Source organism: Mirounga leonina, unplaced genomic scaffold (assembly GCF_011800145.1).
Source record: "Mirounga leonina isolate KUSES-001 unplaced genomic scaffold, KU_Mleo_1.0 Mir_94, whole genome shotgun sequence".
In the NCBI taxonomy this organism is placed as follows: domain Eukaryota; kingdom Metazoa; phylum Chordata; class Mammalia; order Carnivora; family Phocidae; genus Mirounga; species Mirounga leonina.
The window spans coordinates 50,317,502-50,331,503 of NW_023270855.1; the positions used below are offsets into that span (position 1 = coordinate 50,317,502).

The following is a 14,002-nucleotide window of genomic DNA, read 5'->3' on the forward strand; positions in this document are numbered from 1 at the left end:
AGGACCCTAGAGTCGGTGGGGGACGGGGGGCAGGCCCCCTCTGCCCCCGCTGAAGCCTGACCAAGCCACGTCCTGAGGATCCTTCACTTCATTTTTATTGAGGCCTCCTGGGCGGTCGGGGCCGTGGAGGTCACAGGATGGCGCAGGGCTTCTTCTCCTTGAAGGGGTTGGCAGCCGCTGGGATGCCCACAAGGAAGGGGTCGCTCTTGGCCTGCTCCGTGCAGAACTGCAGCAGGTCGGCAGCCGCCTTGGACACCTGCAGGCCGGCCTGGTCAGCCAGGCCAGGGCTGGCCGCCTGCCCCCTCGCCCAGACACGCCCGTGCCACCCTGGCCCTCACCTTCACGCGCTCGATGCCCGCCTCCATCCGCAGTTGCTCCACGGCCCGGCGGGCCTGTCCGATGTCGCTGCCGGTGGCCCCCTTGCTGGACATCTGCAGGGAAGTGAGCAGGGTCACAGGCAGTGGGCTCCATTCCCGACCCCTAGCCGTACGGCTACCCGAGAGTCCCCTAACTGCCTCCTGTGTCCCCCCCTGGGGACTGTGGGACGGGGGTGGCGGGACCCCGACCCGTCAGGATCACATACTTCAGCTGAGGCCTCCCTCCGGCTGATGCCCGACTGCTAGTCCTCAGCAGCCTGGCCCTGGCTCCCTCCCCTGCCAGCCTGGCCTCTCCAGCCCCGCTCCGTTCCCTCCCCCACCCCTGCAGAGACTTTGAAGCCAGGACACTCATGGAGTGAAATGTCACCAGCAGCAGCAGCTGCCTCAGCTAAGGGGGTCCCTGCCCCAGGGGGCCCAGTGGCTGCCCTGGTGTCACATGTCACCTTGGCTGGGCGAGCGGAGGGGCCCTGGCTTCTCACTGACCTGCTTGATCCTCTGCCAGTGGCCCCCAACACTCTTCCTTTGCCGGCCTCTGCCCCCGACCACGTCCAGAGTGTACCTTGGCTCAGGGGCAGCCCTGCCTCTCCCCTCTGTCTATACTCACCACGCAGGATCTTATCCACAGATAACTCCATCCACTTGCTTATGCTGATGGCTCCCTCTGTCCCTGTCCCCGAGCCTTCCCTGATTTCAGATCCACCCGAAGAGCCTCCTGCCTCCTCAGTCTGTCATCCTGGGATCTCAGGGGTCTCTCGCCTAGCTCGGCCAAAGCTGGACTCGGGATTATCTTCTCCCAGACCTTCTACCCCCCAATTCACCACCATCCACTCAAATTCCCTGGCCCAAATCTTCAACTCCTTCGATCCTCTCTTTCTGGTGTCACCACATCTGATCCTTCCTCAGGAGCCATCAGGTCAACTTCAAATTAGGTTCTCAGTCTGGTCACTTCTCTCCATGTCTGTTGGCATGTCCCAGGTCCTGCTCCCATCTCTGCTGGCCTGGACCAGCGCAGGCGTCTCTGCCCTCATCTTCCCTGCTCTGCCCTTCCCCACTGCCCCCATTCTCCTCAAGGCAGCCAGTGGGGTCTGGTAAAAAATAAATCACACTGCAACATGGATAAACCTTGAGGACGTATGTTAAATGAAATAAGCCAGTCACAAAATGACCGATAATGTATGATCCCGTCTATGTGAGGTCCCTAGGGGAGTCAAATCCAGAGACAGAAAGTAGATGGTGGGTGGCAGGGGCTGGGGGAGGGGGACGGGGAATTAATGTTTAATGGGGACAGAGTTTCATTTTGGGATGATGAAAACATTTTAGAGATGGATGGTACAACAATGCGAATGTGCTTAATGCCATAGAACTGTATACTTTAAAATGATGATAATAAATTTTATATATGTTTTACCACAATAAAAAATTGGTGGGGTGCCTGACTGCTTTAGTCAGTGGAGCGTGCTACTCTTGATCTCAGGGTTGTGAGTTTGAGCCCCACGTTGGGTGTAGAGATTAAAAATAAAAGCTTTTTTAAAAATTGGGGAAAAAATCAGAGTCTCTCATTCCTTTTTAAAAACTCTCTAATGGTTGGGGGGCACCTGGGTGGCTCAGTCGTTAAACGTCTGCCTTCAGCTCAGGTCATGATCCCAGGGTCCTGGGATCGAGCCCCGCATCAGGCTCCCTGCTCGGCGGGAAGCCTGCTTCTCCCTCTCCCACTCCCCCTGCTTGTGTTCCCTCTCTTGCTGTGTCTCTCTCTGTCAAATAAATAAAATCTTAAAAAAAACAAAAACAAAAGCCTCTCTAATGGTTGGGATGCCTGGGTGACTCAGTCGGTTAAGCGTCTGCCTTTGGCTCAGGTCATGACCCCAGGGTCCTGGGATCAAGTCCTGCATCCGGCTCCTTGTTCAGCAGGGAGCCCTCTGCCTACCGCTCCCCTCTGCTTGTGCTCTCTCTCTCTCTGACAAATAAATAAAAAATCTTAAAACTCTCCAATGGTTTCCCAGCCTCTTAGAATAAACCCATCTTCCTTACTACTGTCTGCTCTGGCACCTTCTACCTGCTCTGAATTCACTTTTTTTTTTTTTTTAACAGATTTTATCTTTAAGTAATCTCTACACCCAACGTGGGGCTCAAACTCACAACCTCGAGATCAAGAATCACAAGCACCACCGATTGAGCCAGCCAGGAGCCCCTGAATTCATTTATCCACCTCTTTCCCTCCTTCATTCCTGATGGATCACCCTGATGCCCTTGTGTGGGTTCATTCATCCATTCAGTGTATTTGCTGAGATCACAGTATGTGATCACTGCACAGAGTAACAGAAACAACAGTGAAACCAGACAATCCTGCCCACATGGAGCGGCCGTTCTCATCAGGGAGGGACAGGCAACAGCAAACAAAATGTATTAAGTGCTTTGAGAGACAATGACAAGCAAAGTAAGGGTGGAATCGGGTGGTCAGAGCAGGCCTCTTGGACGAGGTAATATTTAGAGACTCAGAGGAGAAGAAGCTGGAGAAGAGGGTCTTTCAGGCAGCGGGAGCAGTGGGGGCATTGTCCCTTGGTCAGGAAACGAGCTTGGTGAGTTCTAGGACAGCGAGGAGGCTGGTGTAACCGGAGAGGAGGAAGTGAGGGCAAGTGGTGGGACAGGATTTTACTCCTAGGGAGAAGCCACCGTAAGAGAGTTTGAAAAAGGAATGATTTATCTGGCTTCTGTTTCATGAGCTCTCTGGCCACAGATGGGAGATGGGACTGGAGGGAAGGTAGCCCAGTGTGGAGGCTGTGAGAATGGAGAGAAGCACCTGGATAGATACCCAATCATGATGTTGTACACCTGAAACTAATATATGTCAAATTCTATCAATAAAAAAAGGCACCTGGATTTGGGACCTATTTTGTGGGTAGAACTTGTTAGAGGTGCTGAGGGATGGGTGTGGGTGTGAGAGAAAAGGGAGACATCAAGCTCAATTCTCCAGTGTTGAGCCTACTAGGTGCACCGAGGGCTTATTTGCTGAGCGGAGGGCTCTTTGATGAGATGTGGAAGACCGCAGGGAGATCAGGATTAGGAGGAGTGGGAACTGAGGTGGTGAGCTTGAGATCCAAGTGGGGACTGTCAAAGATGTCAAGAAGGATGTTCTCTTCCTCCAATCAAGTGGGCTAATCTCTGGCCTCAGGACCTTTGCACTGGCAGTTCTCTTTCCCAATGGTGGGGAATGGCCTCCCCAAATTTTCACAAATGGGGCCTTTCTTGGCTTTCTGGCCTTGGCTCAAATGTCCCCTCCTTGGTGTCCTTCCCCAACCACCTGTCCCTGCAAATAAGGCCACCTCCCCCTCCATCCACCCCTACCTCAAAGACACATCATCATTTTTGAATCCTCAATAGCACTTACCACTATCGTTGTTAGCTTTCTAGCTCCCCAAACTGTGGACTCCAGGAGGGCAGGGTCTGCATCTCCTTCACCGATAAATCTGAAGCGCCAAACACAGAGCCCAACGTACAGTATAGACTCCATAAATGGTAGAATACCTGGTTAAAAAATTCCCCCCGGACCAGACCCTGTGCAGGGCTAGGAGGACTCATGAGATACAGACCCCACCTTCGAGGGTCTCACAGTCTTGCTGGAGGGAAAGAGAGGTCAGCCTTGGGTCCCAGGGGAGGTCCCTTACCCAGAGGAAGGTCAGGGAAGGCTTCCCAGAAGAAGTGACAGCTGCAACAGCCCGGGGAAGACCAGAGGGTTACGCAGCATGTGGAGGAGGCTCTGGAGACCTGCGAGGTACGGACAGCGATCACTAAACCATTTGACGAGAGACGCTCAGGGGCAGAAACTATCTGACATTTCCTGATGACTCGAATCCTGTCCAAGGGCGACGTCTAGGAAGCCATCCTCCTCCTTCCCCAAAGGGACAGAAACGAATAGGAAAGCGCCGCGCAACGCGGTGGGTCTCCAGCAGGCGGCAGTGAAAGTAGGAATCTTCATTCATCTCAGGCTTGTCAAGACGAGACAGGGAATAACGGCTCCTCGCGGCTTCCGTATTACGGAACGCGCGCGCAAACATGGCCGCGCCCTGGATTATGGGAATGAAAGAGGGTCATGTGACGAAGCAACTTCCCGTCCCCTCCTGCAGGTTTTCCCGAGCCCTACTTCCTGCACTGTCGTACAGAAGCGCGTGCCGAGGCTTAGTGCGTTTGGAGGCCGCTGGACGCCTGGCCTGGGCGGCTGTGATCTGGGAGTGCGGCCGCTGGAACATGGAGGGTCCTCCGGAGGGGAAGGCACCCGCGGCGGCGCTGGCCGCTGTGCTGAAGCACAGCTCGGCGCTGCCCTCCGAGAGCTCCCAAGTCCGAGGCTACGACTTCAACCGCGGCGTGGACTACCGTGCGCTACTGGAGGCCTTCGGCACCACTGGCTTCCAGGCCACCAACTTCGGGCGCGCAGTGCAGCAAGTCAACGCCATGGTGAAGCCCGGGGCGGAACTTCCTGGATTGAGGGGGTGTGGCCTAGAGTAGCGGCAATGCAGTACTTGGAGGGGGCGGGGCTCCCTTGTGAAGGAGGAGCGTCCTGTGTTGGGCGGTCCAATAGGTGGAGAGAGGCCGGGCCCATTCTGGGCGGCAGTTTCTGTGCTGGGGAGAGGACGTCGTCCCCTCATCCCCGAAACATCCTACAATCAGGATGAAGTTGGGACTGATTCTAGATAGGAGGCGGGTCGTAGGTAACGAGTGAAAGTGTTCTGAACGGTGCGGTTGAGGAACCTAAGTCAGGCTCGGATGGAGAAGGGGACCGGGCCTACAAAGGTCGTGCTCTGCGATTCCTTGAAAGGGGGTAAAACCTGAGCGTGTGCCCTGAGATTTGGGCTGTGGTTGGGGGTCAGAGCCTGCACAGGGGGCGTTCGTTCCCTGGCCCCATGTATTCCAGGTAGAAGTGGTAGGGGCTAGGGCTTGGGGGCCAGAGGGTAACTTGACCCTGCCCTTAACACCTAGATAGAGAAGAAACTAGAACCGCTGTCGCAGGATGAAGACCACCATGCAGACCTGACCAAGAGCCACCGCCCACTTACTGGCTGCACCATCTTTCTGGGCTACACATCCAATCTCATCAGTTCAGGCATCCGTGAGACCATCCGTTACCTCGTGCAGCACAACATGGTGGGGACCTGGTGCGGTTGTGGTCTTGGCCTCTCTAGGTCTTATGGGGGCAATAAAATTATTGGTCATTTAAATGACACAGGGAGACAGGGTCAGGTTTTTTTTTTAATTTTTTATTGTTATGTTAATCACCACACATTACATCATTAGTTTTAGATGTAGTGTTCCATGATTCATTGTCTGTGCATAACACCCAGTGCTCCATGCAGAACGTGCCCTCTTTAATACTGATCACCAGGCTAACCCATCCCCCCACCCCCCTAGACAGGGTCATTTTAAGCAGAGGGACACGATCTACTTTTGTTTTGCAGTAGAGCTTTCTCCAAGGGTCACTGGGTTAGTGTTGGGAGTTAGGAGCCCTACCTGGGATGAGGGCAGGGCCCTTCTTCCTGGGCTAACCTCACTGACTTGTGGCCGCAGGTGGACGTCTTAGTGACCACAGCTGGCGGTGTGGAGGAAGATTTTATCAAGTGCCTGGCACCCACGTACCTGGGCGATTTCAGTCTCAGGGGGAAGGAGCTGCGTGAGAACGGGATCAACAGGTTGGGGGCCCTGAGTGGTGCTGGGCAAAGGAGGTGGGCGGAGGGTCCTGGGGCCTGATGCCCACGTGCCTCATTTTCACAGGATTGGAAACTTACTGGTGCCCAATGACAATTACTGCAAGTTTGAGGACTGGTTGATGCCCATTCTGGACCAGATGGTGCTGGAGCAGAACACGGAGGTGGGGCAGGAGCGACCTGGGGGCCAGCGTGGTAGGAGTCGGGAGGCACTGCAGGCTGAAGTCCAATGTCTCCTCCTAGGGTGTGAAGTGGACACCTTCCAAGATGATTGCCCGCCTGGGCAAGGAGATCAACAACCCAGAATCAGTGTATTACTGGGCCCAGAAGGTGAGGGGCTGGGTGGGGCACGGATACCAGGCCTTGGCACATATTAGCTTGTTTCACCTTCATCGCCCCCTGGAGAACCAAGTCATCATTTCCACTCTTAGGTGAGGAACCCGACACAGAGGTTAGGTAATTTGTCTGAGGCTCCACAGCCGCTGAGTGTGACCTTGGTATCCTGGCTCTACTCCTAGACCACCTGGGATCAGTTGGGGGGGTGCCATGGGTCCCATGCTCCTCCAGTGCGGAGGTCCAGTGGTCAGAGTAGTGAGAGCTACACGATCCTTTGTGTTCTGTCTGGTTTCATCACATATGCTTCTTCATCTGTGAGGGCGGTGCTGTTGCTGTCTCCATTTTACAGTTGAGGAAACTGAGGCCCAGACAACGTAAGCACTCTGCCCAGAATCAGGCAGAGGAGGGGATGCCGCTGGGATGGGGACCAGCCTGCCCCCACTGGGCTCTGAGCTCCAGTCACTCTTGTCTTGCTGTCCCCCAGAACAACATCCCTGTGTTGAGCCCAGCGCTCACTGACGGCTCCCTGGGTGACATGATCTTCTTCCATTCCTACAAGAACCCCGGCCTGGTCCTGGACATCGTCGAGGGTGAGGTGCTGGGGCCACAGAGCAGGGGAGGAGGGCTGGCTGGGTCCGTAGCCTGACCCCAGCACTCTTCTCCCAGACGTGCGGCTCATCAACACACAGGCCATCTTTGCCAAGAGCACTGGCATGATCATCCTGGGCGGGGGTTTGGTCAAGCATCATATTGCCAACGCCAACCTCATGGTGAGTGGGGACAGAGTACCTGGTCCCTAGTGAGGGTGGTATGTGCGCTAGGGCTATGCCATGTGCCAGGGAGACAACTGTGGACTAGACAGGCCAGGATCCCTGTCCTCCTAGACTGATGTTCTAGTCAGGGAGACAGGCAGCGAACAAGTGACATGCAGGTCACGTGGCAGTTAACTGCTGTGGGAAAAAACGGATGACATGATGGCAAGAGAAACAAGGTTCTGGGAAAGACAGCCGGGTGAGCAGAGGAAACGGCCAGTGCAAAGGCTCTGAGGTGCCTGAATGAAGTCCAGGGACAGTTAGCAAGCCGGTGAAGGGGAGCGGGAGGCGACCAGCAGCTGGAGCCAGGCTTCCAGGGCGGCCACTTGCGTGCTCACAGGCGCCCTCTCTGAACAAATGGCTGGTCCGGGAGGAATGATGGGGCCAGACCAGGGTGGGAGTCTTTGTATGTGGTGGCAGCCCCTGCTGAGTAGCTGTGGGAGAGTTGTTGCTCCCTAGTTGGTGGGTTTGGGGCAGCTCTGCCCATCAACCCTACCAACCCCCAACCTCGCACTCTGCTCACGCACTGATGTGGGGCCCTTCCTGTGGAGGGGCCACTACGGGCTCCCGGCATGCAGGACGCAGCCCTCAGCCTCTGCAGCCAGCGCCGACCCCCATGTGCAGTGACTGGCTGACCAGCTCACCCTGCCCCTCCCCACAGCGGAATGGGGCCGACTACTCTGTCTACATCAACACGGCCCAGGAGTTTGATGGCTCGGACTCTGGCGCCAGGCCGGACGAAGCGGTGTCTTGGGGCAAGATCCGGGTGGACGCCCAGCCTGTCAAGGTGAGGGCTGGTCAGCTGGCTGGGGCGCAGAGTCTCCCAGAGCGCAGCCACAGGCCCTGTAGTTCACCCAGGTCCCGTCTGCAGGTCTATGCTGACGCCTCCCTGGTCTTCCCCCTGCTTGTGGCTGAAACCTTTGCCCAGAGGAGAGATGCCTTTGTGCCTGAGAAGAATGACGACTGAGTGGCTACCGGTTCCAGGGAAGTCCCCCCTCGCCTCTATTTATTAGCTTGCACACCCAACCCCTCCCTCCCTCCTCGATCAGCCTCGTGTCTAGAATAAATGGTCTCTGTGATCCTGCTGAGTCTGTGTCCGTGTCCTTGGCGGCAGTGGGTCCCCACCTTCAGCTGGTGCCACCCTCAGCCTCATAAGCCTCCTCCCGCCAGCACTGGACACTGCCCCCCACAGCGGTCAGCAGGCAGGGCTCCGTGGGGTGGAAGGCCAGTGACTGCACCACACCTGGACCCACGGGCAGGGCCAGTGCCAGGGCACCCTGTGGAGGGAAGGGGCGGGCAGTGGGTATCCGTGCGTCCCTCTCTGCTGACCTTCAGCCACCCGCCTCTAATGGCTTCCCAGGCACTGCAAACCTCAGCTGCCCCAAAATGAAGCCCTGAGTTGCTCCATCCTTTGGAGCACGTGTGGCTCAGGCTGAACATCTTGGAAGTCTTCCTCTTTCACGCTTCCCACCCCGTTTATCTGTCGGCAAGTGCTCCTGGCCCAGCCTTTAGACCACATCGGATCTGCATTCACAGCCACCACGTTGCTCCGATCCTGTCCCGTCCGTTCCCGGCTTCTCCACCCTGCCGCTGTCCGGGCTCCAGGGGCCCACTGGGCAGCCTCTGTGCTCACTTCGTGCATCAGCTTACAGTCACCGCTCAACACATTCGGTCCCTCAAGCCTGCCCCCGATTGCTCTTCCCACTTCAAAAATGTCCCTCCACGCACTGCCCCCTTGAGAGTGACTTTCAGTCTGACAGACTCTAGAGAAGTAGGCGGAACATGGCGCATTCTTAGTTGCCAGAGAGAGCTGGGCCCTCAAGTCTCCCCCAGTTTCCTCCATCCTCTTAGGGGCATTACTTTCCCTGGTCAAGCCCCAGCCCTGACCCCATGAGGCCAGACTAATAGTCTGTTCCCAGCCTGACCTCCCCACCAGGCCGAGACACAGCAGGACAGGGCTCACAGGGTTTGGGACTAGAAACCATGGGGATGCTCAGAGGTAGCTCAGGGTTTCCGAACTACTGCCCCATCTCAGCTGGGGTCAGATGTGGCTGTCGGCCCCACTCCCCCCAGGGTCAGTCCCTATGGTCAGCTGAGCTTGCTTACTGTGGCCCTGTTGCTGCTGCCATCCCACAGTCCTTCTGTCCCCTGACCCAAGTGTGCCACACCTCCAAGCCTTAGCACACACTGTTCCCTTTGCCAGGAATGCCCTTCCTGCTTTGTTTTCTCACTCACTCTTCCAAGCCCCCAGCTCTAATAGCATCCCTTTGTGCAGGTGTGGGAGTTGCTAGGGAGTTGCCTGAGACAGAGCAGGCAGCCTGGTAAGGAGTCGGGGTGAGGAGGCTCACCTCCACCAGGTCCCAGAAGTACACCTTCCCGTCCTCGGAGCAGCTGACCACGTGTGTGTCACGCTCGCTCAGGCAGCAGTCCAGCTTGTACTCCTGGTTCTTATGGCCCGAGTACCTGGGGGTGGGTGGGATCAGGAGGGCTTGGGTCCTAGCAGAGGTAGGGGAGGGGCCCCACCACCCCAAGGACTCACTCGCCCAGCAGCTCCCCTGTGTCCTTGTCTAGAAGCCGCAACGTGGAGTCCAGGCTGGACACCAGGGTGCACTGCCCGTCCCGGCTGAAGCAGGTACAAGTGATGGGGCCTGGGGGGGGAGGGGCGCAGGTGGGTGAAGCTGGGGCCCCCTTTGCTGCCCCCCACCTGCCCTGCCCGCCCCACAGCCCTGCCACACTCACTGCCCACATAGTCTGAGAAGAGTTGCCCCATCCTCAGGTCATAGCGCCTCACCCGGCCGTCCACGGAGCTGCAAGAGGATGGATCCAGCTGAAGCATCAACTGGGGCCAGTAGGTCCATGGCTCCAGTCCCTGTACTCTCCCTGACCCTGCCAGGACCCTGGCGGGGGGGTGGGGAGGGAGGTGGGCTTGCCCTTCCTGTGCACCCTTCGCTGTCATGCTCACACTTATGGCTACCCATGGAAAATAAACATTGAAATGAATTTTTCAGTGGAATTCCAAGGCACTGGCTTTGAGACTTACACCCAGGGCCAATGAGGACCTACTCCATTGGTTTCTGATATGCACTGAGCATCCTCTCTGGCCTAGTCCTTGGGACACGGCTGCGACAAAGCCAGGAGCACTTTCTGCCATCATAGAGACTTGCTGACTGAGAGTAATCTAGAAAGGCCTCCCCAAGGAGGTGGCCTCTAAACTGGGACCTGAAGGATAAGGAGATAAACGTGTGGTCCAGGAGAAGATGTGTGGGAAGGGACCAGCCAACAGGCTGGGCAGTCCAAACTTACCCCCCCGCCCCCACCACAGTGGGAATGGCACTCCTTTGGGTTGTGGCAACAAACGGGCAGCCCTGCTTGGGAATTTTCATTGTTTGCCTCTTGCAACTAGAATATCAACTTGATGTGGGCAGAGACTTTTCCCTATTTCATTAACTGCTGTATGTTCACTGACTAAAAAAGTGGTATGCCAGAGAGCTCAAAAACACTTTGAGTAAGTAGAAAGGGAGTCCAGGTAGAGAAAGAGCAATTGCAAAGATCCTGAGGTGAGAGCATCTTGGCATAGTAAGAAAAATGAGACCTGGAATGAATAAAACCTAACAGATCAGCAGAGAGCACTGTGCAGGGCCTTGTAAGCTGAGGTGAGAAGAGTAGATTTTAATCGAAGTAGCGAGGCAGTGGTGATCCCCAGTGGCACCGGGGGAGGGGTGAGGTCCTGGCTCCACTCACCCTGCCAGGATCTCATGGTCTGACACCTTCACACTGGATATGCCATCCCTGGCTTCGTCCAGCCTCTGCACTGGCTCAGGCCTCCGCGATCGGCAGTCCCAGCAACGTATGCTGGAATCGATAGAGCCTGTAAGGGCCAACATGAAGGTGAGGTCGGGTTTGGGCCACAGGGGCAGTACCCTGCCTAGGCTCCAGACTCACCAGACAGGATGACTGTGGCCTCTTCATTAAACTGGACCGTGTTCACCTTCTGAGAAACAGGGATTGCCACTCAGAGGAGGCTGGACTTTGGAGGACTGGGATAAAGGCAGGGTTCCGGATGCAGGTTAAAGCAAGGGCAAAGGAGGGGCGCCTGGGTGGCTCATTCGGTTAAGTGTCTGCCTTCAGCTCAGGTCATGATCCCAGAGTCCTGGGATCGGGCCCCACATAGGGATCCCTGCTATGCGGGAAGCCTGTTTCTCCCTCTCCCTCTGCCCCACCCCTTCTGCTCTCTCTAATAAATAAATAAAACCTTAAAAAAAAAAAAAGTAAAGGCTAGAGATAGAGGAGGTGAAAGGTTTTGGGAAAACTGCATGCTGGGCCATGGGGAAAGGAGCCTTGCTCTGTAATGGGTAGGGGTGGAAGGGTTTCCTGTCACCACCTACACGATAATGTGGGTCCTCTCTTCCACCCACGCTCTAATGAGGCCTCTTTTTGTTTGTACTCACCCCCGCGTGGCCCCGGAATTTGCGAACGACCTGCCCCGATGCCACATCCCACAGCACCACCGCCTTGTCCCCGCCGCCGGAACACAGACTGCTGTTGTCAAAGGAGCTGGAGGGCAGAGGAGGGAAGATCAGTGCTGACCTCAGATCCCAATCTCTGCACCTGTATCTCGGCCTGGCCCCCGGCTCACCCGGCCGCGTCCAGCACCTCGTAGCCGTGGCCACTGTACGTCCGCAGTAGCGTCCCTCGCAACGGATTCCACAGCTTCAGGGTCTTGTCGCTGCCGCACGTCAAACAGTAATTGCCATCCACTGGGGAACACCAGGAAGGGGTTATAGGGCTTCGGACCTCAGAAGATAGGAGGACCCGGAATGAAGAGGGAGCTCACCATTAAATCGTACAGCTCGCACTGCCCCCTGCCCGCAGTCCAGCGTCTTCACCCGTTTTTGCGGCAGCTCCGGGCCCCGTGGTTTCGGCTCAGGGAAAGCCATTTGCTTCGGGACCCCTTCCTTGCCGCCTGACACCGGTTTGCACAGAGGATTCCGAACCCTCGGAACCCACGCTTGGATGTAACCGTATTGTCTTCCGTAGTCTACTTCCTATTACTCACTTCCGGTTCAAATGTGCGGCTTTTTTCGGGACAGTGCGGGGAATATTGAAACCTGATTCCAGCTTCTAGGTTTCTTTCCCCACTTCTTATTTTCAAGGAACATTTTTGGTCTCTTCTAATTCTCTGTCCCTTGGCTGGGAGGAGTCCTAGCCCCCGCCGCTGGGAACGGAAGTTCGAAGCCTGTGGGTGCTACTCTAAAAGCCACCCTCCGTTTCCGCGCCGGAAGCTGCAACTCCCGTAGCGGAAGAGGCGCGACCTCCGACCTGCCATGTCCACTAACAATATGTCGGACCCACGAAGGCCGAACAAAGTGCTGAGGTGAGGACCCCAACGTCACGGGGACAGGGCTCGGGTTGTGGGGCGAGGCCCAGGGAAGCCCTTGTCCATTTCGGGGGGCGGGACTTTGAGTGCCTCTGACCCTTGAGCCTGTCGCAGGTACAAGCCCCCGCCGAGCGAGTGTAACCCGGCCTTGGACGACCCGACGCCGGACTACATGAACCTCCTCGGCATGATCTTCAGCATGTGCGGCCTCATGCTCAAGGTGGGCGGCGCTGAGTTTCCTTTGGCGTAGCTCCGCCTGATAGCGAAGCCGGTGGGGGGAGCCGATTCGGAATGAAGCGGGGCTGACGCTGAGGGGGCGGGGCGTGGGCCTGGCCGGGGGCGGGGCTGCGGTGTTGCCGGGCGGAGAAAGCCAGAGCCAGGAGGGAGGCCAGGGGTCAGGGTGAGTACATGGGAGGTCGGTCTGAAGGTGGGGCCAGGTTTTAAAGTAATTTGGAGGGGACTCGTGGAGAAAGGATGGGGTTCTTAGCATCACGAGCTATGTCAAAGGCCAGTCTTCTTAGGCCTGAGAGTATGTGGTGCGGACAGAGACGCAGGCCAAGAGAGTAGGACGAGAAACTGGGTACCTGGAATGGGACTGAGGGATTCTTGGGGATAAGGTCCAAGCTGCGTCGGGTGGAATCAGTGGGTTGGAACCCGTGCCTGGGAATGCCCCTATGGGGGGTTCATTGGTGTGCCTGTCACTGACCGAATACCCCCATCCACCTGCCTTTCCCCAGCTGAAGTGGTGTGCTTGGGTGGCTGTCTACTGCTCCTTCATCAGCTTTGCCAACTCCCGGAGCTCTGAGGACACTAAACAGATGATGAGTAGCTTCATGTGAGTCTAGGCCTAGAGAAGGAGGACTCCTAAGTGGGAGAGGGGGACCCAAGCCTACCCATCCTGGCCTGACACTTCTCTCCTGTCTCAGGCTGTCCATCTCTGCCGTGGTGATGTCATATCTGCAGAACCCTCAGCCCATGACGCCCCCCTGGTGAAGTCAGCCTAGGACTACTCTGTACACCTTCCCCCAGGCCTGGCCCCTGGCTGTTCAGCCTCTGCCCTCAGCTGGTGTCCTGGGCTTCCCTGAATGAGGTAGTCTCAGGACTCACAGCTGGATGGAGGGAACCTGACCCTTTACCTGGGATTCCACTTCTGCTGGGCAGAGGGGAATACCCTAGGCCTACCCCTCCTGCCTGCCTTCCCCACCCTGCCTGCTGCTGGGGGAGATGCTGTCCATGTTTCTACGTGTATCCACTCGTTTTTTTTGTTGAAACCAGTTAATTATTAATAAAGTTTTGCATTCTGGCTGTTCTTTGGGACCTCTCTCCTGGGCATTGCCGGTGCTCTTCCTGTTGGGGGAAGGGCTCCAGATCCTCCACTCAGGCCTTTGTTGGGGCTTTAGCCTGGAG

At 56.6% G+C, this 14,002-nt stretch overlaps 4 protein-coding genes across 5 annotated transcripts; 2 read left to right on the plus strand and 2 right to left on the minus strand.

Annotated features, from left to right (window-relative positions):
• Window positions 1–77: 77 nt before the first annotated feature.
• GNG14 (G protein subunit gamma 14) lies at window positions 78–4,593 on the minus strand. Of its 2 annotated transcripts, XM_034998059.1 has the most exons (4): window positions 4,040–4,593; window positions 3,763–3,841; window positions 339–431; window positions 78–256 (listed from the first exon to the last, which is right to left on the minus strand). In XM_034998059.1, the coding sequence occupies exons 3-4, from the start codon at window positions 429–431 to the stop codon at window positions 131–133; spliced, it is 219 nt and encodes a 72-aa protein (XP_034853950.1). In that variant the 5' UTR covers window positions 3,763–3,841; window positions 4,040–4,593; the 3' UTR covers window positions 78–130. The 2 variants fall into 2 exon arrangements, with proteins under 2 accessions (XP_034853950.1, XP_034853949.1); XM_034998058.1 differs by lacking the exon at window positions 3,763–3,841.
• Window positions 4,497–8,298, plus strand: DHPS (deoxyhypusine synthase). The gene is made up of 9 exons (XM_034998055.1): window positions 4,497–4,826; window positions 5,349–5,513; window positions 5,934–6,055; window positions 6,138–6,234; window positions 6,314–6,400; window positions 6,891–6,996; window positions 7,073–7,176; window positions 7,880–8,005; window positions 8,090–8,298. Exons 1-9 carry the CDS (start codon window positions 4,620–4,622, stop codon window positions 8,183–8,185), a joined length of 1,110 nt encoding a protein of 369 aa, XP_034853946.1. The 5' UTR covers window positions 4,497–4,619; the 3' UTR covers window positions 8,186–8,298.
• Window positions 8,194–12,424, minus strand: WDR83 (WD repeat domain 83). Its single transcript, XM_034998056.1, has 9 exons — window positions 12,053–12,424; window positions 11,855–11,975; window positions 11,667–11,772; window positions 11,161–11,209; window positions 10,960–11,086; window positions 9,958–10,025; window positions 9,758–9,866; window positions 9,567–9,681; window positions 8,194–8,495 (listed from the first exon to the last, which is right to left on the minus strand). The coding sequence occupies exons 1-9, from the start codon at window positions 12,153–12,155 to the stop codon at window positions 8,346–8,348; spliced, it is 948 nt and encodes a 315-aa protein (XP_034853947.1). The 5' UTR covers window positions 12,156–12,424; the 3' UTR covers window positions 8,194–8,345.
• Window positions 12,425–12,467: 43 nt separating this feature from the next.
• Window positions 12,468–13,904, plus strand: WDR83OS (WD repeat domain 83 opposite strand). Its single transcript, XM_034998057.1, has 4 exons — window positions 12,468–12,592; window positions 12,710–12,815; window positions 13,333–13,430; window positions 13,522–13,904. The coding sequence occupies exons 1-4, from the start codon at window positions 12,543–12,545 to the stop codon at window positions 13,586–13,588; spliced, it is 321 nt and encodes a 106-aa protein (XP_034853948.1). The 5' UTR covers window positions 12,468–12,542; the 3' UTR covers window positions 13,589–13,904.
• The last annotated feature ends 98 nt before the right edge of the window (window positions 13,905–14,002 follow it).